The following is a 25324-nucleotide window of genomic DNA, read 5'->3' on the forward strand; positions in this document are numbered from 1 at the left end:
TGGTCAAGTTCCGTAAACATGCTTCAGGACTCCTGGCTACTTCAACCATGTACAACACCCCAATAAATCGCTTTATCAACTATTTTCGGCACCGCGTACCTGAACAGTGGTTTGCACCAACTATGCTGAAACGCTCCTAGCGCATGAGCTTGCACATACTCATTTCTCAGTACCACTGCCTGCACTTTAGTTATAGGCCAGGTGTGTATGTATGTGTAAATATTAGTGGGTTTTCTTTTCTTTTTTAATATACGCAACAAATAAAGAATTGCACTAAACACAATTAATGGATTTTATGATTTAAAATTCACGTATTTCCATTATACATTTCCTGCCTGATATATTCTCAGGTTTCCGTTGGTTAACCTCAACAGTATCGGTAAAACTTGACGATAAAGTCAAATGATCTGTGGCACTAAGTTGGTAAGTCTAAGTCATACCAGTGGTGAGTCCTAATAACGAAAAGGGAATGGTGCTTACTATCATTATTTCAAACTCCATTTCCTATCGTCTCCTTTAGCTTCATCTTCGATCGTGGGACGATTGTGAGAAGTACAAATAAAAACAGTAGAGTAATTTTTTTTCTTAGCCACTTCACAAAGAGATAAAATTATAATAGCAAATGGCATAGCCGTGCCAGTCTACTGGTTCCCATTAAGCCCATCGAAACCAGTGAAGGTTTGGTGAGTACAGGTGTCCCAGCAAAAGCGATAGGTTTAATATGCTTAATACTATAATTTTTTCATAAAGAATGTCATATATGTTTACATAATTGCAATGAACAAATGTTCCCATTTAAGAATACCAAGTATAATTTACAAATGTTTTGCAGTTGAGTTAGCAACACTGCTTTTACAAGTTTATTTATCAGTGATGGTTGCAGTTTTGTTGACACGAAGTACTATACAAAGGAGAAAGGAGTTGTAATAATGAAAACTAAGAAATATGGCATCTGTTCTGTAGGAACAGTTAGACAGCTTCGTGCAAGCCTTGGATGTAAAAGAAGTGCACCTAGTGACAGCACAGTTCGCAGAAATATAAGGAGACATGTTTGGCAACATACATTAAAATACCGTGCTCCCGATATAACCGGTCTGTTGAGAACATCGCTGTTGTGCGGGGTCGCGTTACTGCAAATCCAGAAAAAATCCATTCGGCCTTGATCACAACACTTGGGTATTTCGAAAAGTTTCATGCACGACATTCTCACAAAAAATTTGCACATGCATGCCTTTTAAAAATCAGCTCAAGAACTGAAACTGAATGGTCACTTGCAACGGACACAGTCTGTTATATAGATTTCGGGGATGCAACGGGTGAATGAAGATTTTAAAAAAAATGACGAAGCAAATTTTTACTTAAATAATTTCATAAACGAACTAAAAACTGTCGCATTTAAGCAGCAGAAAATTCTCGTGAAATCCATAAGACACCAACTGCATCCGCAACAAATAACCGTGTGTTCTGGCTTTTCGACTAGTGGAGGATAGAACCGTACTTTATCCAAGACGAAGATGGGAATGCCGTGATAATTAAAGAACAACGGTATAGCAATATGGCCACCAGTTTATTGTGGACGCATCTGAAGAGAATTGATTTTGAACGCATGGGTTTCAACATGGCGCTACCTGTCACACCTCTCAAGAGACGATTGCCTTATTGCGTTAGAAATTCCCGGACTGAACTATCTCTACACTGGTGACCAGAACTGGCCAACTAGATCATGTGAGCTTACTCCCTGCGACTACTTCCTTTAGGAGTTTTCTGAAATCAAAGGAGAATGGAGATAAGCCCGTAACAGTGTGAACGTATTATCAACTACATCGATGAGCAAGCATCTAAAAAGTGATAATAAATTTTATCAAGAGAATGAAGTCCTGTGGAGCAAGTAGTTGGGGACATACACCGGTTGCCATCTTTTCGGAAATTTATCCGTTGTAATGATGCACAAGTATTTGTCATTTTGTAAATATACACTCTTTTCTTAAGCATATTAAATCAGTATCTTGTAATTGGACACCTTGTACTTCGATGGATGACCAGTGAAAAATCCATATAGTGTTGGGAGTGTAGCTTTTTCCACGTCGTGACTACGATCGAGGTACTTGAATGAAAGAAGCAGAAGCCGGTAAACAGAACGGCAATGGAACTCATGATGTGATGACAACACATCTCCCAGTTAAAAACCACCGGATGGTCGTTTTGAACTAGTTGTTTCGCACGAGAGATTTGGAGTTTAGCTTAGATATACCAAGGCCTACAATTTTACCCAGTACTGAAATGCTTCCAGTGTAGTCCCATCCAAACCTAACAGCGAATTACTAATACATCCTTTAGAAAAGTATTTGCGGTAGTTTTGAGTTACATTACATGTATTACAATGACTACTAGTGAGGAAGGAAAAAAGTTAAATGTTGTAGTGACTAATGCGTGCACCTCTGGTGCACGTGACCCCGGGTTCAATTCCTGGTGAAAGACCATTTAATTTATTATGGTGGGACTTTTGAGTCTAGCTTGAACTATAGGTCCACATCTCATATAGACTATAACGACTTACCGAGGGTAGTCGTCAACCTGGTTCGTCGAAATGTGATATACAAATCTCGAGTGGTAGTAGTCTTTAATAATTATATACTATCGTTCTCACCATTTATATAAAAATGATAACGTCGATAAACAGTGCTAAAAACGGTTTATTAGTTGATATACTTTATAATATATTTTCCTTAACACTGTCAAGCACACAAACTTGCTGACTCGGTATCCATAAACATGTACATAGCAACAACTATCCCATAATAATATCTTACATATCTTAAAAACATTCTTCTTCTGTTATTATTAAATTAACATTCTATGAAGTATAGTGCATATGTATGAGCACTTTCTGCCCAAGGTACAGGTAATTATTACACTATCCAAAGTATTTTGTTATATAAAAATGTCGCCCGACAAATGGACTGAATATAAAAGTCATAAGCGAGTTTGGCTTTTATGTTCAAGAACCACTGGTCCGTCTACAATAATGTTTTTAAATTACATATGTTCTTTATATTTTGATCACACCTCGTATATATCTTCATTACATTTCATATATATATATAGATACATTTTTAACAAATCTTTCAATTCATCAATACTTAATTTTAACATTAAAGTTTCAACACAAATTAATATAATGAAAACAATTCTTGTGTTTACTCGATCATAAATTAAATTATAATTCTTCACGTTAATAAGAAAGAATTAAAATCAGTGAAAATTTATCGTTAGTTAATGATAATCAGGGAAAATTAAATTGAACAAAAATCAAAAATTAAACATAACCTACGTTTGTATAACCAAAAGGAAGAAAATAAGTCTATTTTTTTTTTTTACATACATAAAAGACACCCTTTTGTGTATTATATATTTTTTTCAGTATTCTTCATTCCTATTTATTTGAGCAAGAATATCTGGCGCAACTAACTCTTTCACTAGATGCATCCATTTTTCCTTTGTATACTGAGTAGGTTTCCAAACCTTTAACTCATCTATATTACGAAGTCCAATTGACGTACCTGTTTTAGCGTTCAACAATTCAAAAACCTTAGGATTTACTTCCTTAAAACATAAATAAGGACCTGAGAAAATGTCACAAAATTTATAAATCTTCTTTAACAACATATTACTTTGTGGATGTTGTTTAACAAAAACTAAGTCATTGACCTTGATCCGATATTTTCCTTCTTGCAAAGACTCTACTTGTGAATTACGTTTCAAAAATTTGTTATGTCTTCGGATTTTTACCATATTCACTAAATTGGAAGAATCTATAATTGTCGAATCTTCTAGTTTGACATCAAAATGTTGTTCCACAGGGAAAACCAAATCAGAGCCATTATGCACATTAGCAGGAGACACACCTAGAGTGTCTGATATAGAATGATTTAAAAGGTATGTAATTTGGTTGACATGCTTAATCCATTCGGCATGTTTATCTTTACAAAAGTGTCGAAACAACGTACCAAAATTGCGATGTACATTTTCTCTGTATCTATATGGAATTATATAGGGCTTGTTTACTATGGGTTTGTCTGTTTTAACTTTAAAAGAGTAAACAAAATCCTTGCAACGCCCAGGACGTTCTGAAAAGACATTTCTATGCTTATATAAGATATCCTTAAAGTCAGTTTTTACTGTATTATCAGCAAAATCAAGGCTGCTTTCGAGTGATTTAACACGCTCAGAAAACAATACATCGTCCTTTACATCCACCAACTTTTGTGTGTCTTCCATTCGTGGATCATTTAATTTACCACTTTCTGCACTAACAGAAACATTATTCACTGTAGGAGAAATATCATTATATTGACAAGCAAGATTATCTAATTTTGGAAGCAGTTTCTGAACGATTTCCTGAGGTATACCCGGTATAGTCAACGTTTGGTTTTTAAAATCAAGCATGACACGTAGTTGTGATAATAAATCTAAACCCATAATTAATTTCTCGTTAAGTTCCTTTATTACCAGAATAGGGATTGATATTTCAAAATCTTGAATAGTTATTGTCACACGAGTAATTCCAGCTACTCTCTTTTTATGTTTACCTGTAAAATCAACTATGATAAGGTTCTCAGCCTTTTGTAGTTTAGGATTCGAATAATTACTAGTAATTGCTTTCCACAATGAATACGATAATAGAGAGGCATTTGCTCCTGTATCAAGTAAAGCTTCAGTACTTAACCCATTGACTTGAATAGGTATTTTAGCTGTACTATAGGATTTTAAAAATACAAAATTTTCTTCAATATTAAAACCATCATTGACAGTATCATCTTCAAACCAACAACGATTTACAACAGGTATAAATTGGTACTGACATCTATTAATTGCTATTTCCGAATAATTACTTACAGAGACGTCGTATGAAAGATCATTTTCATCATTAACACGAACATATAAATTGGAAGATAAATGTTCGTAAGAATTATCGCTTAAATTTCTAGGTAAATGTTCATGAGAATCTACAGCTGATATGGGTTTAACCCCTACCACATCAGCCGCAATTAGTTTAAATTTATACTGGTGTATGGTTCTAATAAAGTACATTGCACAGCACAATCATGATTATGTCCCGTATTATTGTTCTGTACAGACATTACTTCACTACCTGGATCCTGATGCGAAGTGACATCTCTTGTCCTCCCATTACGTCTATCCACGTAGTTCGCTGTATTCCTGGAATTTCGCCATACATTCCGTCTATTTTTAAACCTATTTTGATTATATGGTCTAACATATGGATTGCTACGATTAATTAGGTTAGGCGGATTCCCTACATAACTTTGTCTATTTTGCTCGTTTTGACTGCTAGAATTTACTCGGCTTAGGTTATGTTCCGTATTGTTCACACTTCGTATATTCAAATTACGAACAGGCACAAAATGGTCTGAATTATTCTTATTTTTACCCATTCCTGCTTGTTGATTCATAGCATGGTATTGAGTTTCATAGCATTGGACAAGCATTAATAAATGGTTGAAACTCATACACTGTGTGGAAAATAAGATCTGTTGTAACTTAAATGGAAGCAAATTTCGAATTGATGCTATTATTCTCGATTCCGATTGCAATGGATTAACGACCTTTAATTCGTTGTATGTATTTACAACAAACTCTACAACAGATTTATGCAATCTAGGATTGAAGTGTTGATTTCTAATGGTGGCATCTCTATTTGCCAGCAAAAAGTCATTTTCATAATTCGCGATCAATGCCGCTTTGAATTCATCATATGTACTGATGTGATCACGTACTGCTTTAAACCATAGTGAACAAGGTGGGAGTAATACATGAGGGATTAGTTTCATATATTGTGATCTATCTATACACATTATATTACACTCATCCTGGAATTTCTCTAAGAAAGAAGTAGCATTCTCGTTACACTTACCACTGAATTTACTCATGGCTCGTATTTCACTCATCTTAACACTTAATTTTACCTTCCTTTTATCATTCCATGTACCCATTGGGTGACAGTTCCTATTCATGACGTGATGTGTCATTACACCATCTATGTTTCGTCCATCTGTACTCTTCGGATGACTTTCTTCTAAAATGATATCCTCATCAGATACTGGCGAAGGTGGGTTCATCTCTGGTGAGTGTGGAAACTCCAAGCGACCATCACACGGGTTTTTGTAGTATGTGTGGTCCTTAACCTGTAGCATTCTAATTTCTTCCTGTAACGTAGCTAACAATTGCGTGTTTGTACGTATGTTGTTAGCATTACTGATGACTTGGATCTTTTGTTGTTGAACAGAAGATTCGGTTACTTCTAAATCCTTTTTTATATTACTGATTTCTTGGCTCAGGTGGTTGTGATTACTCTGGCATTGCTCCGATATTCCTTTTAATTTTTCCTCGAACTGCGAGGTGATATCGCTCATCGTCTGGATAATTAATTGTTTTGTTTCATCCGACTTCTGTTCCATTCGTTTGCTTAATTCCTCGTATTGTTTGTTAGATTCATCAGACTTCTGTTCTATTCGTCTACTTAATTCTTCAGAGTTATGCTTCATCGTCTGCTTTAACTCAGTAGAAATCTGCATCAATTGCTGCTGTAATACTAGCAAGATTCGATCTTCTGATGATGTAATTTCTGGTGCTACATTATGTTCACCATTGTCACTATTATGGGATTCCTTTTCCATTGTTTCATTGTCCATTTTTCTTATAATTGTTCTACCACTTCGTAATATGGTCAAATTTGTATTCATTAAGTATATGACAAAAAGAAAATTCAACCTTACTCTGCTTCGGGATGTGAATTTGCGGTATGGTCCCGGGTGAGGTAAACCAAAATTTTTAACTAATCCCGGTGTGAAGGCACCAAAATTTTTATAACGACTTACCGAGGGTAGTCGTCAACCTGGTTCGTCGAAATGTGATATACAAATCTCGAGTGGTAGTAGTCTTTAATAATTATATACTATCGTTCTCACCATTTATATAAAAATGATAACGTCGATAAACAGTGCTAAAAATGGTTTATTAGTTGATATACTTTATAATATATTTTCCTTAACACTGTCAAGCACACAAACTTGCTGACTCGGTATCCATAAACAACAACTACATAGCAACAACTATCCCATAATAATATCTTACATATCTTAAAAACATTCTTCTTCTGTTATTATTAAATTAACATTCTATGAAGTATAGTGCATACGTATGAGCACTTTCTGCCCAAGGTACAGGTAATTATTACACTATCCAAAGTATTTTGTTATAAGACTGAAAAGTGAGGTTAAATTTCAATTGGATAACAAAACTTCTAAACATCTGCTAATGTGCAACACATAGGAAATAAAGCTACAAATAATCTAGCAGCGACTTATGCTCATGTGTATTACCTAATTTTAAGAACTGCTAAACAGAACATTGTTTCACTATTTATGTCAAAGAAATGTAATTTAGTCATGTTTACTTTGAAAGAATCCTACCTCTAAACTTTTTGGTAATTTTTTCGTTACAATTGATACAGCAATTACTTCCTCTGGGTTGGTTTTTGGAACATTTACTGATCCCGTTACCACTAGATATTCACTACTGCCGCTTACGTCTTGTAAACTGGAAGAGAACATACAAACAAAATCATAATGAGTTCCAACATCGAAACGAACGAACTTCAACACCACACAACACAGAAAAAAGAAAAGTAAAATAATTATTTCTTGTACAATAGTGTTCGTTGTTTCTGTGACTTGTGGAAGCACAAAAATATTGTAATCTGCAATCTTTACTTAAATTCTTAATCCTTTATATTAACTCGTTCAAGGAGAACTTGGTAACTGATAGGTGGCTCTCTAACTTCACACAGATCATTGTTATACGACTTCAAAATTGTGGTATTTTACGCATTGGTATACTGACATTAAAAATAAATAAATAAATAAATAAATAAATAAGCGCTATACCTAGACACGCATAAGTAGGAATGCAACAAATTTCCTTCCTAGTCTAGTATGAAAATATATGTAAGGAAATGGATATCTTAAAAAAGGAAGTTCACTGTCCAGTATACAAATGGAACAAAATAATCCAGGAAAAGGAATAAAAAATGAATAACTTAATATAATGCATTGAAAACGTGATCAGAAATCGCTACAAAATCACACTTCTTTCATTGTTATCAAACATCTGATAAACGCAGCATCAAATAAGGGAGAGAGGATGTAAGAAAGGAAAAATTAAATAAGAGCAGAAAAAAGTTGTGAAATACTGGTGGTTTGAATTTTTGATAAGTAATTCGTATTATAGGTCAGGGTACAACACTTTTAAAAGATTTATTATTAATCAGAACTAAAAAAAGATGTGGGTTAGTTTATTTTGTCCCTTCACAATTTCATATAATTTTATTTCAGAGATGGTGGCAATCTAGGATTCTAGACAGACACAGTATTTTGATCGTGATTTAAAATATACTTCGGCTTAAAAAACATAGGAAATCACTAACGTAGGACTGAACTATATAATGCAATATATTCCATTTTCGTTAAACTATAATATATTGTCAAAACCAATTGTGATACAGTTTGCTTTTTATGGTTACATTGCTGTTTCTAGCGGTTTATTCTGCCTTTAAATGTACAAGGGCGGCTTCTAATTCTATTTATCTATTTGTCATGCAGCAAATATCAAAAATGAAGAGAGCCATCGCAAAAGGGACTTGAGACTTGAAATCAGCAGTACTTGAGGTTATCTTCGGCGTCACGATCTGTCTGATTGTCTGTATATTCAAACTTTTGTTTGTAATGCCCGTATTTCAAAAATGACAAGAGGTATTAAAATTCTTTTTCTGTTTCTTCGTTTCTGTACTTTACTTTTTTTTTTCTGTTAATTTTTATTTGTTGCTGTCTACAATACTCTACAAATTCACTCTATTGTATTTATTTATTTTTATTAAGAATTGTTTCTGTTCTAGTTAGCTTCAATAAATAAATTTTAAAAAAAAGTTAACATTATTGAAGTACTTACGTTATAGTTTGTGTAATGGCTGTTGGCCACGAGGACACTTTCAACTGTTCCAGATCAAGAATTGCACTTGAAGTTGTTGGATTAAAAATTTTGATTTCCTGGACTAACACAGATGGTAAAGTTCTATGAGCATAATATTGGTATGATGCATAAAGTCCATTGCTAAAGCACTGGAACCTGTACGTAACACCGTTCAGATAATGCACTACCGTGGCTTCACGGGATGTCGCACTACTCGATGATAATATGGCTATTGGATGAAAATATACAGGTAACGACAAGGTTCTTCCATATTTTATGTACAACGGTAAATTTAACTTTAAACTAGCACCGAACACTCCATTTCCAACGTAAGGCAAATACGGGTGCTCCTCGGCCCATAATGGAGAGTGCTGGATATTTACATTGAAGTCCTCAAACTCAAAATAGAATGGAACAAGACGATCTCCTATGCACCTTTCAACTGGATCTGAAACAAAATTTTAATTAATAGGTATAGAATTTATAATTACCCGCTATGAACTATTAAAGACCAAAGGATAAATTTAATATGCCAAGCAATAATCATTAGTAGAAGCATTACTGTATCTCTCGAGAGATTATTCAAAAAATCAATATATGTTTAAATATCAGCGTAAGTAAAAATGACGTTCTCAATTACGTTCATTTGTTATTCTAAATGTACTGAGCATTTCTTGCAAATGTATTTTTTTTTTTTTAAGGAAGATGTTTTCTTTCTTTTGTTACCTATTCAGAGTTGTAGTCACGCTGGTGTAAAACAGGAGGCAGTTTATTTATAAGTAAACAAAATAGCCACTACTGTAAAGCAGAAAGCAGTTTCATACAAGTACGATTTTGTGTTCAACGGTATTTCTGTACACGCCAATTAGAAATTAGTACGCGACATTTGAAGAAACTAATTACACTTATAAGGAAAAATCGATCGGCCATCCTCCAGTAGAAGCAGCAGCAGCGGATCGTGAGTATACAACCTATGCGAGGATTCCTCAAAGTTCTACTTACCGAGCAAGTCGAAAACTCGGTATTCTACAGAGAACTTTTTGACGAGTCTCGCGGAAACGTCTCGTCATGAAGCCGTATCGTCTACGGCTGGTGCAAGCTCCGAAAACAACAGACTTAAGTTTAAGGCGTCCTTCTGTGAAAGATTACAACAGTCCATGAAAGAGGATGAATTCTCAACGACGCATCAACATTCCACAATTAAGGCAAAGTAAACATACTTAAGGTGCGACTTTGGGGCACTAAGAAGCCACATGCATTATTTTATTTATTTATTTTTTGTGCCATTTCCTATCGGAAAGTTTATGGGCCTTTCTTCTTTGAAGAAGATGCCGTAACAGGTGTTACGAATTTAACAATGGTTGTTACCACAACTTGAGGAGGACATTGCTGATTTATTTTTCCAGCAAGATGCTGGGACACAACATCGCCAAAATCGTGACTATCTCAACAAGCGAATTCCTAAATGGTGGGTTAGCTGTGCAACGGCGGGAGATGAAGAATTGATGAAATAATCATTACGATCCCCAGATCTCACCCTATGTGATTTCTTCCTTCACCAAGAATCGAGTTCTTGTGCCACCACTCGCTATGACATTGGTTGAGTTGCGTGAGCGCATCGCACATGAAATATCGTACTATAATTCAAATAACGGTATGATGACAACATACTCTCGGAAGGTTTTAGGAACTACAGTTGTGAACATTCAAAGTCTAGGAATTCTGTAGTATACCATAATATACTCATCCTCAGGCGTCATAATTGTTTCCAAAAGTACGAATATCTTACCGATGTACTCAATAAAAAGCAAGCAAGCTACAAGAATTATGAGTTATTTTTACGGCCATTGCTCTGTATCGCACTGCCTTCTGCATCGTATTAGACTTGGAAGTAAAATTGGTTGTTGCATTCCTACTCCACTTAGCAACAAGCCAAGACGTTCAGCAAATAGTATAAAACAAATCGACGGGATTTTCCCTTTAAGACTCAAAAAATCCCGTTGACTGAGAAATACAGTAGTGTATGTGGATTAACTATTCATTCTGGTCCGCTACTGCACCTGATATAAGCAAAAATTGTGATTGGCCTAGATCTTTACCTTTGTGAGGACTGGTGTCCTTGTTTATAAGTATGGTTACAAGTACGGATATATTTTTTAAATTATATTTAATGTACTCTTTATTGATTATAAATGTGACACTGTGTATTTTAATGTGTTTACACTCCGCGTCACTCGAATTGGCGTATGGCGTCAGCCAATAAGCTCACAGTGCGCTGTTATCAACCCTTCAGTGAAGAATCTAATAATTCATAATTGTTCACAAATATGAACAAAATCAATTTTGAATGATTAGATTTATTTCTGAAGGTTTAGTAATAGCACACTGCGAGCTTATTGGCTGATGTCATACGCCAATTCGAGTGACACGGAGCTTAGTAATGTAGCAAACAATCATTTTAAAGGAAAGAGAGATTATTTGGATACAGCGGGGTGTGATTATCTAGCATGCATGAAAACGCATTACATTGATCGTCATTAATGTTCAGTGTCATTTACCACGAAAAAAAGTACATGTAACTGTGTTTCATTGTGTTTATAACAAAAGTAAGTGTAGCGAAAAATGATTTTCTTGTCTAAATGTATAATTTGCTGTATAAAAACCGGTTACGGCAGATCAAATATTTTTTTTTTTTTTTTTTTGAATAATGTATAGTTAATTAGTCAGTATATCAACTCACAAAACCGCTATTTCTGGCTTTCTACAGCAGAGTTCCTACCTGTTAACTCAGATGGTTCCCCAATAGCATAACGATGCTTAATACACAACAAAAATTTCGTGACCTCATCGGGAACCGAACATGGAACTAAGAACACCAAGAGCGCGCAAATATCATTCAGTCACATGAAAATACTATTTTAATAATTATGATTGAAATAATAAAGATTTGAAAGAGTGAAAGTTTATTTATATTTGATTATAACAATTGCAGCAATCAGATTTTCTTAACTCGACTGTACACTTTATCAGATAGAAAAACAGACCTTTTACCTTAAATACAAACCACTTCGGATGTCCGTACTACTCACCTTGAACGTTAATTTTTCTTGGAGAAAACAAACGTAGAATGGATGGTCCCAAATACAAGATCAATCCAAATACAATAGTAATCAAAATAAAGATCCGTCTGTAACTGAAAGAGAAATGAACATATTACGAAGAATCACTTTAAGCATAAAATTAAACATATGTTCAAGACTAATGAGCAAATAGAACATAACCAAAATAAATTGAGTGCTAAAAGTGCTGTGGTTTAAGTACGTAAAATTTACAAGTTAAAAAAAAAAAAAAATCTTTTCAAAAAATCATTTTTGTTGATTTTTTTCTTTTATTTAAATCACTTGTACTTGATTTAAAAAAAAAAATCTGAATACAACTTAAACTACATTATTTTTAATTTGTAAACTAAGGAAGGGTAGATTTATTTTATTATGTGATATTAGAATAAAAACAAAATCAGTTTTCCTGATTCGTATGCTTTTGCAAATATGTTTCTAACGCGTGCAACTTACTCAATAGCAGTATATTACCGTTCTGATATATAAGAGTGAGGAGTTACAGTGACCCTGAGAATTCACTTCAGAACACTTGGACGAAAGGAAGCCAATTTTGACAATTATAGTACATATTTCGTTTTAAACATCTTAATCCGTAAAGGACCGAAGTAATAAATACACATGAAGAATATCCTACCATAAGGAATTTACTTCGGGGGTGTTCATATTCAATATGAGGATAAATTATATTAAAATTTGTAAAATCATCCATAAAAAATTCAACTACATTTATAGAAAAATCAGGGACGAATATGAAAACATGCGTATTCACAGCATTCTGCGCCAACACCACACTTCAAACTTGGATATTTCAGCTTTTCTGAATGTCCACGTCTCTGATCCGTAAAGCGCCACGGTCCATACCAGAGCCTTAATAAATCGTTTCCCAACGTCCAACGACACATTCCTTGATGTTAGCAGTCCTCTTTTCTTATTGAAAGCTTGTTTAGCCTGCGCTATTCTGGAGCTTACGTCTTCTTCGCTTCTTCCGTCCGAGCATATTAGGCTTCCTAAATAGGGGAACGGCTTCGATTTTCTCTCCCTCTAGCCATACGTTTGCTCCTTCCTTCCTGCTCTTGCGCACATTATCACTTTGGTTTTCTTCTTATTTATCTTCATTTTGCATGTTTTTTCAGTTGGTCGTTCAAGTTTGAAGTATGAATTGAAATTATATAGTTTAAACATCTATATAGCTTGTATACTTAAAAAAATGTAGGTATGTAAGTGCACTAACTGCAAATATCTGGAGTCATTACCTCGACTCTACTGACCATTCAACAAAGGTCTAGTATCACAATTACTTCCAACTGCTTTCACTGTGCTGTACTTTATTCTCGGAAATCAAGGCAATGACAAGTTAATCTTCCTAAAAAGTTGGAAGGATGTTTAAATTGTCTAGTTATGGATTTTTAACACAAGCGTCGAACGGCATTATTCTTCGTCGTGAGTAAGCCACAATTAAATCCCTTGAGAAAATTCAGAATTCATTAAAATTAGAGAAAATAAATTGGTAGAGTGCCATCTCCTCACATTTATACAGTTAGTTCCCTGTGCACAACAGCAATTCGTGTTTCGCGATTTTATATTAATAAGTCCAAAGAGAATCAAGTTTCAAAGCAACGACCACGCTGTTGTGCTGTGCTAAGACAGACTAGAAACACAAACACGTTCACCAACCCTTGTTGGAAGTCGAAAAGTTACGTTCGAAGTGACCATATAGGAAATTAGTCTGGGGCTTCATACAATATATAAGCGGACCTGATTACCGGATAAACACTCTCTTGAATATCGCTTACAGAAAGACGACAAGCGAATTAATTTTCTTTCCTTCTATTTTCTTTCTTTCTTTCTTTTTTTTTTTTTTATTTTCATTCAAAAATTTTATCCTTAGAAGGATTTGAATTTAATGTAACTTAATTACAATATAGAGTTTAATACACACAGACACCTACTTCGGCGTCCTATTAAGCCCCGCCAAACTACCTACACATAAATACTTACTTGAAGTAGCCATCTAGGCTCCTCTTTAGCCTCCGAATCGCTTCGATATGATCCATATCGCCTGTAAATGAAGAAGAAAACAGAACTGTATCAAAGTTAAAATACATTGCTTTCAAGCGTGATCCACAAACTATTTGCTGTGAAAGTTACTTTTTGATCGTATACAGATTCAACTTAAATCCATGGGAGTAGGACCTATATTTTAAAGAAGAATTACGACAATGGAGACGCTATATTAATGTCACGGGGAACTTTTCAAACTAGATTTCTACTATGTGATTAGCACAGATAAAACGACACGTTTTCCTTCGCATTAAACTGTAATGGGCACACTATTAAAAACCATAAGATAAATTCAGCTCTTAAAAATACTTAAGTACGCGGCAAGAGGGTAAGTCGTAGTAAAGCGAAATTAATTTTTTAGTTGAAGCAAATTGAACCTTGTATGAAATTCAGAAGTGTGGAATAGGGAGGGGAAACAGCTGGTCCTGGTCATCAAATTTCAGGGTTGTCATATGAAGAAAGAAAGAAAAAAAAAGTTTGGCTTTTTTTTTTTTTTTTTTTTTTTTTTTTTTTTTTTTACCTATTGGAGGAGCAAGTTAATGTTTAAGTTGACAAGACTAACCTATATACACACGTGCCACTATCTTTCGTCATTTGGTCGAGTACGCAGAAATACAAACTTAATTTCTGGTACGATTGTTCCGATCAACCAAAACTTTAGTTCCAAGAATGCAAGATTACGTAGATGACGGGAGCTACATTGTATCGGACCAATAGCCAGTATGCAATGCTTCATTTGGAGGACATAATACAAATTTTATTGAACCGTCAAGAGGTCGGTTCCAACTGGACGATTCAATATAAATTTTTGAACAATAGATGGAATAATCCCATTCCAGGGCAAGAAGTGCAATCATTTTGAACCCATAAAAAAAGGAAAAAAAGAAACTAGTTTTAAACCTGCTTTTTTGTTTGTTTGTTTAAACCAGGTTCTTTTGGTTTAAATAATTTGCTCTATGCATTTGTATCACACATGGACAGAAATAAGTCTGTTTCAATTTGGTGTTACTATGCAACAACCGGGTTATGCTGGAAGGGGTCACATAAGCTTAAAGCGGAGTCCAAACCGTCTCTCGACTTACATCTGAAACAAATTGTCCTTCATTTGAACTTGAAACCGGGACTAATTGGCCACAAATGTAATACATCTGCCGACTCACTCATAAAAGATTCCTGATACGTTATACTGATCTTTAAATATTTTTAATATAATTGTCAAATTATCAAGAGTCATTTGAGAAGGCAAAAAGATAAAGAGTTGCACAACTGAAACCATTATACGGAATTACATATGGACAATTTCAAAATATTGCAGAGTACAGAAGGACTAATTAAGTCCAAGTTAAAAAAAAAAATAAAAAAAAAATAAAAAATAAAAACCGACGACTTCATTTGCATATCAGTAAGAAAAGTGAATAAAGATAAGAATTATTTGAGTCCACCTTGGCTCTGACCCATTTATACATAAATAAATACCAAAGATACTTCTGATTTCAGTAAGTGTCTCTCGAGAGGTTTGTATGACCCCCCCCCCTCCCCAAAAACAAAGTACGGCATTTCGATGTATTTTATCAGTAGTAAACATTATTAAAGCGAAACAATATTTGGAATTTTTCTTTGATTGCAATTGCATAACAATAACAACAAACTAAAAATATCAGAAAAGAAACATTCATAAACTTATTAAAAAAAGTTGCTTTTATAGTATAATCTCTTTGAGTAATGAATAGCGAATTTAGGTCTGAATATAATACAAATAATATGAGGGAGTGACACGCGATAACCCACAAATGTGTGTTCATCAAGATTTTACGAACACTTACACTTTTACGAACATTTTTCGTTTTTTGGTTTAAACCAGGTTTCTTTCTTTCTTTCTTTTTTTTTTTTTTTTTTTTTAACCCAGCTGGTTTAGATCAAGGTTTAAACCATGGTATAAACCACTTTGGTTTAAACCAGCCAACCCTGATGGAAAGCTTTCTAGGTAGGATAATTATAAAATTTTCAACTGAAAACGGGAGAGGTTCCGGCTTTTTAAAAATCATGAGAAATGAGAAGCAGGTCAGTGCGTAAATTAGTCCCTCTTTACCTAATACATTTATTTTAATATAACATAATACATATAAGCTACAAAATATAAACAGCATTTAACTTACAATTTAGTAGGACATGATGCTGCCTGCATTTGCTCCTTTGCCCTAGCTTGAACCCTTGATATTACATCGGGTAAGAAGTTGACCACTGAAGTGAGCAGTACTGCTAACTATAGATCACATTTAATGTAGGGAATTTCAGTTTAATGCTTGCCTCTTTATTAATTATTAATACTTTTACAAGGAATAAAGGTACTGGGTCTGTTATTTACTTCTATCACTTACATCAAACGGGACAAGTACTATTTCTTTCCATCTACTGACAGGACACGTCCCTAAAACGGGACTGTTCCGGTCGACACAGGACGTATGGTTGCCCTATTTCTAGATTATTGCGGAACATCAGCAAAATTTCCTTTCGTGTGGGGAAGAATTGTATGACCTTCAACATTCTTCAATGTGATTCACAAGAACGCACTTGAAGAAAAGAAGAGGAACCAAAATTACCCCGAAAGAAGAGTAATCGAGAAAACAGGAAACAAGTAGAGCAAAGGGTATTTTAAGAACCACCATATATTTTAAACAGGGCAAAAAGTTGTATTTGTCTTCAACTACAGTCATTCACATGAAAATGAACAATAATAATGATGAAATCAGTACTTATTAAAGACCAGATAAATAACAGAAACCACAGGGCGTAAAACGGCTCAATGTCAGCCACTGATCCTTTAGGATTTAGGAATTAGATTTCTGGATTTTTGGCATCTAAGGTCATTTAGCCAGTCACGTATGAGAGATGACGTCCCTTGGGGAGCACACTATCCAGGGAAAGGGAAGGAAGGAAGTGGCCTGGGACCTATGAGTTAGGTACCACTCCGGCATTTGCCTGGTGTGAATGAAGAAATCCCAGGAAAACCTCATTCAGGGTGGCTGGCCTCAAAAAGCTTTTTACACTTTTTCGACCGAGTGGCCCCACTGGAAATCGAACCCGGGATCACTCGCACCGAAGGCGAGAGCGTTAACGACCTTGTAGTCTAGCACTCTTTGAAACTAGATCGTGCAGAGTTGAACGACCCACACACTATAACAGTTGAGCTTACACGATGATCCGTGCATCTGGAAACTGCACTCTGGTTGTGTTTGCAGCCTTTGTTAATAGTAGGTTCCGTCTTTCAGTCTCGGTGTTGCATAAGAACTCAAAACAGAAACTCATTAAAACTCAACCAAGCAGCCTAAGATCAGAAAAAATGAACAAGAATTTTCAAAATCCACAGAATTTAGTTTTCTAAATTTTTATTCTTGGTCTGAAATACTCTATCAGCTCTATTCCAACACTACCAATCTTACCAGGTTGGACCCAAAAGCCGAACAATATATATATATATATTTTTTATGAGGAATATGACCCCTCTCCCCTCCACCACATACGAGAAAAGAAAATATTCCTTTTCTCTCGCGGTGTCAAGGGAAGACATTTGGAAGTTTTGTTCTATTGCTTACACTATCATCTTAACCTCTTCATGGATATGGCATCAAACGATGCCACACATTTATCGGGAAAATAATCCGAACTTTTTCACGAAGAAGAGTGCGAACTGAAGGTAAATAAAAATAATATTCTGAAGCACTTGTTTTTACTTGCCTTCAGTTCGCACTGTTCTTCGTGAAAAAAAGTTTCGGATTATTTTCCGAATAAATATGTGGTATCATTTGATGCCATATCCGTGAAGAGCTTAAACAGTTTCCTCTGAACAGTAAAGAGTTTTATTTTCTCAACTTCTAGTGTAGGGCCGAAGAGAGATGTGTCCTCTAAGCTCTGTTCTAATCGCACAAATCGTTCTAGACAGTACCCAAGAATCAAATCATGGTATTTTATGTCGAATGTGACGACCGCTCTCTCAGCGCCACATAGACAAAGATAATCTTTATTCACTTATTTATTTTTGTTTGTTTCTCATTCTTTCAATAAGAGTAAATTTTCCAAATTTTGTTTTATTCGGAACACTTTCTCAGTGTTATGCTAACCTATGTCCCCATTGAACGTGTAGAGTTTTTTGTTTTATTGATATTTATTCTGGATCTGAAGAGCTATTAATCCTGTAAGTTTTGTTCCAAAATTCCTCATCTTTCTATGCTAGACCCGAAAACCAAGCTATAGTATTAAATGTGGAATATAACACCTTTGCTGCCACATAGATCAATGTACATACATATATACATATATTTGTTTGTTTCTGATGTTTTCAAGGAGAGCAAATTTTCCAAGTTTACATTCGGGCCAATTTATAATGGATGCTTCCTTTTCAACTCATTGTACGCATATCAAGAGGTAACTTTATTTTCTCTACTTATTCTTGGTCTGAATATGTTAGTACTGTTCTAATCCAGAGAATCGTCCTATACTAGATCCAATATTTTATGTGGAATATGATCCCCCTCCCACCGCCACACTGAGAAAGATACATTTTGAGTAGGGTTACCATACGACAAACTTTAAACAAGAGGATATTTAGCTTTCCCAGAGATATAGGGGAAGGTAGTACACAGTGGATCAGAAGGCGTTATTCATTTATTTATTGCACAAATTCACCTAGCGCATGTCAGTTATTCTGTTTTCACATTACACACTTATGAACAAAATGTCAACAACAATGGATGCTTCTTATTTGTGGTGAAGTGAAAAATCTGTTTTCCTTGTGCTGAAGTAAAAAATGAAGTAATAGAAGTGAATGCTCTGGCTTTGTGATTTATCTTGTAATTTAGAATATCATGGACATGGGAAGTAAGAATGTATTTATAATATAGCATTGTTTATTTTGTTATTTTCTACTTTAATAGTTCCTTGTTGTGGGAAACTGTTTGGGCTGACACCAACAAGTACACAGTGGATCACATCAGTGTGGTACACAGTGGATCACATCGGTGTGGTACACAGTGGACTGATCCCTCTGTACCTCATTGTGTTTATAGAAGTTCAATGTATTTGGCATACTCGTTTAGAAACAAGTCATAGTATTGGCATTTCACGGAGCTTTTAATATCATGTTACACGTTACAGATTAATGGTTCAACCACAAGGAAATATACGCAAGGCAACATGAAAGACATTTATTTAGATGAGAGAAGCAGTGCAATTAGTGGTGGAGCAGGGATATTCTATTAGCAGCGTTGGTAAATTGAAGAACATTGATTACACAACCTTGAGCAGATGTGTCAAAAAATAAGAAAGTACCAGGTGACAATGTTAAAATGAAGTCAAATTATTCTGTACGACAAATATTCACTTCAGAGTTGGAGCATTTATTTCCGAAATATATAAAAATGTGCAACAAAATGTCTTAGTCTACATTGCCGTGGGGCGTTTGGCATATGAAATTGATAAGAACAACAATATACCGATACCTGCTTAGTGGGAAAAAAGCAAAATTCTGGTCTAGAGTGAATCGTAATAAAGATCTTAATATTCGAAATCCCGAAGATGTGTTGAATAGCGTCAATCTTAGACTCTCAAGATTGATGTCATTCAACAAACACAATGCTGAGGCATTCTTTAGTAATTTACGTAACTTATCTACGAAATATCCCAAATTCTGTAGCCTTTCACGTATTTCCAACTTAGACATGAACTAGAACAGACCAGACATCCAAGAAAGTAATAACAGAGAAAGAAGCCCGTGAATAAAAGGAGTACAAATTCAGCAGCAATCTGAAGCAAAACGGATAAAATAAAGACTTTCAGTCCTGAAGAAAGGAAAAGAAAACGATAGTTCAACGGGGAATGATGATTTTAAGTCAATTATATAAGATTCTTTAGATGATGATGATACTTTAGAAAACGAAATCTTTCAGTTTAACGTCACACGATTATGCCCCTCACGCTAAGGAATACGGACCATGTTACTTTAGAGACAGAAACTACTACCGTACTTATTGATGATTTGGAACAGAGCCAAAGAAAAGTTCAACCTGGTGATTACGTTCTTGTAAGATTTCTTTCACAGACACATTACATTGGTCAAATCACGACTAGGAAAGACAATAAAAATGATTTTTAGATTTCGTTTCTAAGAAGTGAGAAGATATATGAAAGTCCACGTCTCATATAGCGTCGCTGCTGAAAAGGGACGTTAAACTCAAAATCAACTCAACTCAAGATACATGAAAGTTTCGTCCACCCAAATAATCCAGATATTTCACCCACACACAATATCTTTTATTGTGAAGAATAAAATACTGTATGTTAATATCAGGTTGCCGGTAGAGTTCCATGGAATTGATCTCCGCTAACCTTTTGAAGTTTCAAAGGATGATAATGTCGAGTTGGACATATATTTTTGTCGTCATAGCGAAACTAATAATTTGAATAATCAGACTAATTGAACTCAGTACAGAAAGTTAAATTCTCTATTTTATAACAAATTGATTATGCTATTGTGCATAACTACTAAATTTACTAATCCAAAACCAAAGATTCTCCGTACAAGATATCAATTTAATTGTCTAAAAAGTTTGTTTTATAACAGTCGTTTGTATTGTTTATTTTGGTAATCAATTTCTGAAATTAATACTATGCTATTAAGATGCTTGTAATACTTCGATTCTAACTTTTATTTAGAATTTTAAAATTTATTTTGTATTGTGAGTAATAGAGATTTTTACAATAATGCTTACAATTTTATGTAGATTAGGAGATTTTCAGATGATGAGTCCCTTTATCATACGGTTTCTATTCATTACTTTCAATACATTGTTCCTTTGATCCACTGTGTACGCATATATGATCCACTGTGTACGATGGTGGTACACAGTGAATCACTTTACAAGCATTAGCGTTAACTGTAACTGTAAAATATAGAGCAGCGCTTCATATTAATAAATTACTTACGAATGTAGTGGAGACATGTGTCCATGTTCTACACTAAAAAAAATTCCAGTAATAGTTGCATTAAACGGATATATGCTGAAAGTTTTAAAAATTGATCCACTGTGTACTACCTTCCCCTATATTACTTGAGAAAGATATATCTCTTAATGGCATAGTAAGAAAACATACTTGATAAAATTAAACTTTTACAATACCGATTACGGAAACATTAATCTAGTGATTTCGGTCAACATCTACTGCATATTTTTTAATTGTGTCTGTAATATTTCATCCCCTTTCATTTAAACATACTAAGGCATTTATTCTGAAGTTGGGCGTCCGCTTTCTCCACGTTTTTTCGCTGTTATCTCCTTTGCACACTTTCAACAATTTGTTATTAGGTTCATTAATCCGTGCTCTTCACAAACTTTTACAAGATTTTGCTCGTTATCAACGTATTGCTTCACAAATGTTAAAACTGTTAGTTCATTGCCCTTGTACATTCGCCATGTTGATAACATAAATGCTCGTTACTTTCCCACAATGCAACTGTTCGGTTACCTTGCGCCAAGTAGTTCCCTCCGCTTGGCATAATATAGTCCCATGATTATAACCGCTTATATATAACACATAAACAATTTTTTGAGACTCATATATTATCAAACACACAAACGATCAATTTATCCACATCTTTCCTGTAAATTTTAAAAATTTTCCTGGAAACGGACGCCCAACTTTGGAACTTAACCCCACACTACATTTTTGTGTTTAAATCTTAATTCTAAAACTTTAGCGTAGGTACACGACTTCATATTAGAGTTACATTAAAACTCTTTCTGTTGATTTTATATATAAATATGTAAATAAATTTGACCAAGTTCAAAATTATTATGGAAGCAAGTTCTACAACCAAACAAAAATATTGACGTTAAAGGAGTTTACTACAACGTCCAATAAGAGGTCGAACTCTCTCGTCGCCAGGCGGTAGCGTGGGAGTCCAGGGTTTTATTCTCGGCGAAAGCTCAGGTCGTGCAGCTCCCAAGTTAAGCTGTAAGTTCACGTCTCATATAGCTTTGCTGCTGAAAGGGTTGCCAAACTCAACTCAGATCATATCAAACAGAAAGGAAGTCATTTCCCTATTTTCCTACAAACCCAAGAAGGCCATTGGCTACGGTTTCGGTGACAGCCCCCGTGATCGGAGGAACATCTCAACTCCTTATGGTTATGTTAACATACCTTACCCACAATTACTCAGATTTCATTTCCATCCTTCAGTTGTAATTTTATTTCGCACATATATGTTAATTTCGTGCTTTCGTTATTCTCCACTAACTACGAATGCATATATATTGTATTACTGCTCAAAAGTAGTGCTTTTGAACTGATCAGATATAACGAAAACAATGTTTCAATGGATCTATAAACTTATTGTGAGGAAATATACAAACCGAGTTGGGTAGGTGGCCACTGAAAAGCACGAATGATGCCTAACTAAGTCAGACAGAAGCGCAGCAGGGGAGGGAGAGGTTTGAATCCATAGGGTGTAGGCGCGTCAGTGATGGTGAATGTACGCATAAACGAGGATAGTGGAAAAACACTTTAAATAAAAACAAAAGCCTTGCATGTGGCACACCTTTGCGGCACTTCTATGATCATATTGTGGACTACCTTTATAGAGCACTTCACTTCGTAATGTGTTCGTTATGGAGTATCAGGTAGTAAGGGGCACACTTTGCATTTCACATTTCTACCTGATTATGCATATAAGAGAAAAGATCCCAAAATGTTTTGATAACTTATGCAATCCTTGTGAAATCAATTCACATATTTTTTCCCGTAATTTTACAAATTTATGTCCCCCTAAGATAGAAAGCACCGAAGGGGTGAATCGTTTTGAGGCACTATCGATTGTTGCTGGAATCGATCGTCACATCTCTCTCCCGTATTGCACCATACGCTTCCTGTGTCAGTTACTAAGACGATAGGTTTGAAACTCTGACACATTATGCTCTATAGTCAGGTTACCTAATATGGACTCACGATGTGACTCTCAATATATAGTAGCCATCCATTCGGACAAGATAAATGCAGATTGAATATTTAATTTTGAGCAGTGTCATTTTCTTTGTGAAAAGATGTTCATAAGTTAGGGTGGGTCTGCGACTTTCGATTAGTATGTTGCAATATGTAGCAACTCTGAAATCACTAATTTTAATTTACGATGCTAAAAGGCAGGATTACCTATTTTTGAATTGTCCTAGGTTAGTCCGAAACGCGAAACCCTAAACACCGTTTGTATATACGCTGTACCGTTGAATTCGTAGATGTCAGATTAGGCTAGGTACAAAATTCCCTTGTAAGTTAGGTGCCTCACATATGGACATGGTAAACAGGATAACTCGTCTTTGAACAACAATAGATTCGCTGTCATTTATGTTTTCAATTCTTATTTGTGAAAGTAAACTAGAACGCATTCTAAAAAATGTAATATATAATAAAGGTATAAGCAAACATTCACACTCCCATATTGACACAAAATCTTACCTCTACATTCATCCCTGCATTAGTCTCAATCACGAGACATTATTACTTCTGTCAATTGCAGTGTATGCGAATTTAATTACAATCCAATGTAAAACAAAGTGCGCATTATTGCTGAACATAAAATCCTTACTATCGTGCACAAATCGCATAAATTCTTTTACATGATGTACACACGCTCATAATCCTACAGGTTACCAAGTTTTTAAATTATTTCCAACGTACAATCATGAAACACTAATACATCAATGCACATATCATTATTCCTTAATTGCACCATTATTTAATATCTTAACAAAAACTGTTATCCTCAACATCGTCAATAAAAGTCACAAAGTCAATAAACAAACTCGAACGTCGTTATTTTCATTCTCTACCACGCACGCAGACATATTTTTCATAGACTGTAGCAAGGAGCCAGACTGTGGTATGGAAATCATCTTCAACATGCGATAATGAGATTAGCGTCCATGTTTGAATCAGTGTCACATGAATAACAGGTAATAGTGTTTTCGTAGACAACTTTAACCAACTCTAAAAAGTAAATAAGAAGGTTATATTCTGTAGATACAGAATAGAGAGTCATACATATATGCATGTGACTAAAATGATGACGTTCCTCCGAATACATCAGAGATTATGTCAGGGGCGGATCCAGGACGGACTTCTGGGTGGGCGGTGGGATGTAATACTGCTACTTAGAGCAACTTTTAAGAGCTCCAAACTGTGGGATGGATTTTATTTATATACAGGGTATTTCAAAGCAACACCGTCAATATTTGGGAGGTAGTTCCTGACGCCAAGATAAGACAAAAAGTATACACCAACTTGGGAGTGCAAATGCTTCCTTTTGGAGTTATAGGCTGCCGAAAACATGAAAAAATGAACTTCAAGGGTCTCCACCTTGCCGCTGGGGGGGGAAGGGTTTGCGTGCTCTAATGATCCCAAGAGCTATGCCGGAGATAGCTTTGCTATCAGAGGGCTTCCCATGCTGGACAGGTCTTTAGGGGTAGGAGCCAGGCGAAGAGAGATATTATGGTAGTGGGGAGCAGTTCTACCATTGCCATACAGAGGCTGAAGATGATTGACATCAACACAGTGGCGGAACCATGGGAGAGCCTGGGGCCAGGCCCCCTTGCTCAAATTCTTGCCCCCCCCCCCCTAGTTGCTCCCCACAGACTGATACTGTTAGAGATATCAAGAGTTTGTGGGACTGGTCAACAGATATTCCATTCAGTAAGTTCAGTCAGTGAATACCCACTTTTATCACAGATTTATATTTGTTCTTCGTCAAAATGTGCATTTCTGAGAAAATTAAGCATTAAGCATTTCCGAGAGAATAACATTGCAGGAATTATGCAGAACAGTAAATCAGTGGTGACATGAATTTTCAACAGGATATAATACCAATTAATACCCCTCCTTCAAATCTAATTTCAAAACTAACAATATTAATTTATCATTGACTACAGGATAGTAGCGATAAAAGAGCACTGCTAACATGAAGAAATGTGTCGCTGGACATTCGTAAACGATTTATTAAGACGCTGGTATGGAGCGTGGCGCTTTATTGGTCAGAGACATGGACATTGAGAAAA

At 35.2% G+C, this 25324-nt stretch overlaps 1 protein-coding gene across 2 annotated transcripts in view; it reads right to left on the reverse strand.

Moving 5' to 3' along the window:
* Positions 1-24350, reverse strand: part of LOC145688035 (uncharacterized protein KIAA2013 homolog) — an 81626-nt gene extending 57276 nt beyond the window's left edge. For both annotated transcript variants that reach the window (XR_014131832.1, XM_081761733.1), the window contains exons 1-5: positions 23730-24350; positions 14166-14226; positions 12138-12241; positions 9028-9496; positions 7494-7620 (exon numbers count right to left, since the gene is read on the reverse strand). Coding sequence is in view for 1 of the 2 variants with exons in the window: in XM_081761733.1 (XP_081617859.1) it covers positions 7494-7620; positions 9028-9496; positions 12138-12241; positions 14166-14221 (756 nt within the window). In the remaining variant the exon portion in view is untranslated. The remainder of the gene's footprint in view (positions 1-7493; positions 7621-9027; positions 9497-12137; positions 12242-14165; positions 14227-23729) is intronic.
* Between the last annotated feature and the right edge of the window lie 974 nt (positions 24351-25324).

Source organism: Thermobia domestica, chromosome 6 (assembly GCF_964235325.1).
Source record: "Thermobia domestica chromosome 6, izTheDome1.hap1.1, whole genome shotgun sequence".
Classification (NCBI taxonomy): Eukaryota; Metazoa; Arthropoda; class Insecta; order Zygentoma; family Lepismatidae; genus Thermobia; species Thermobia domestica.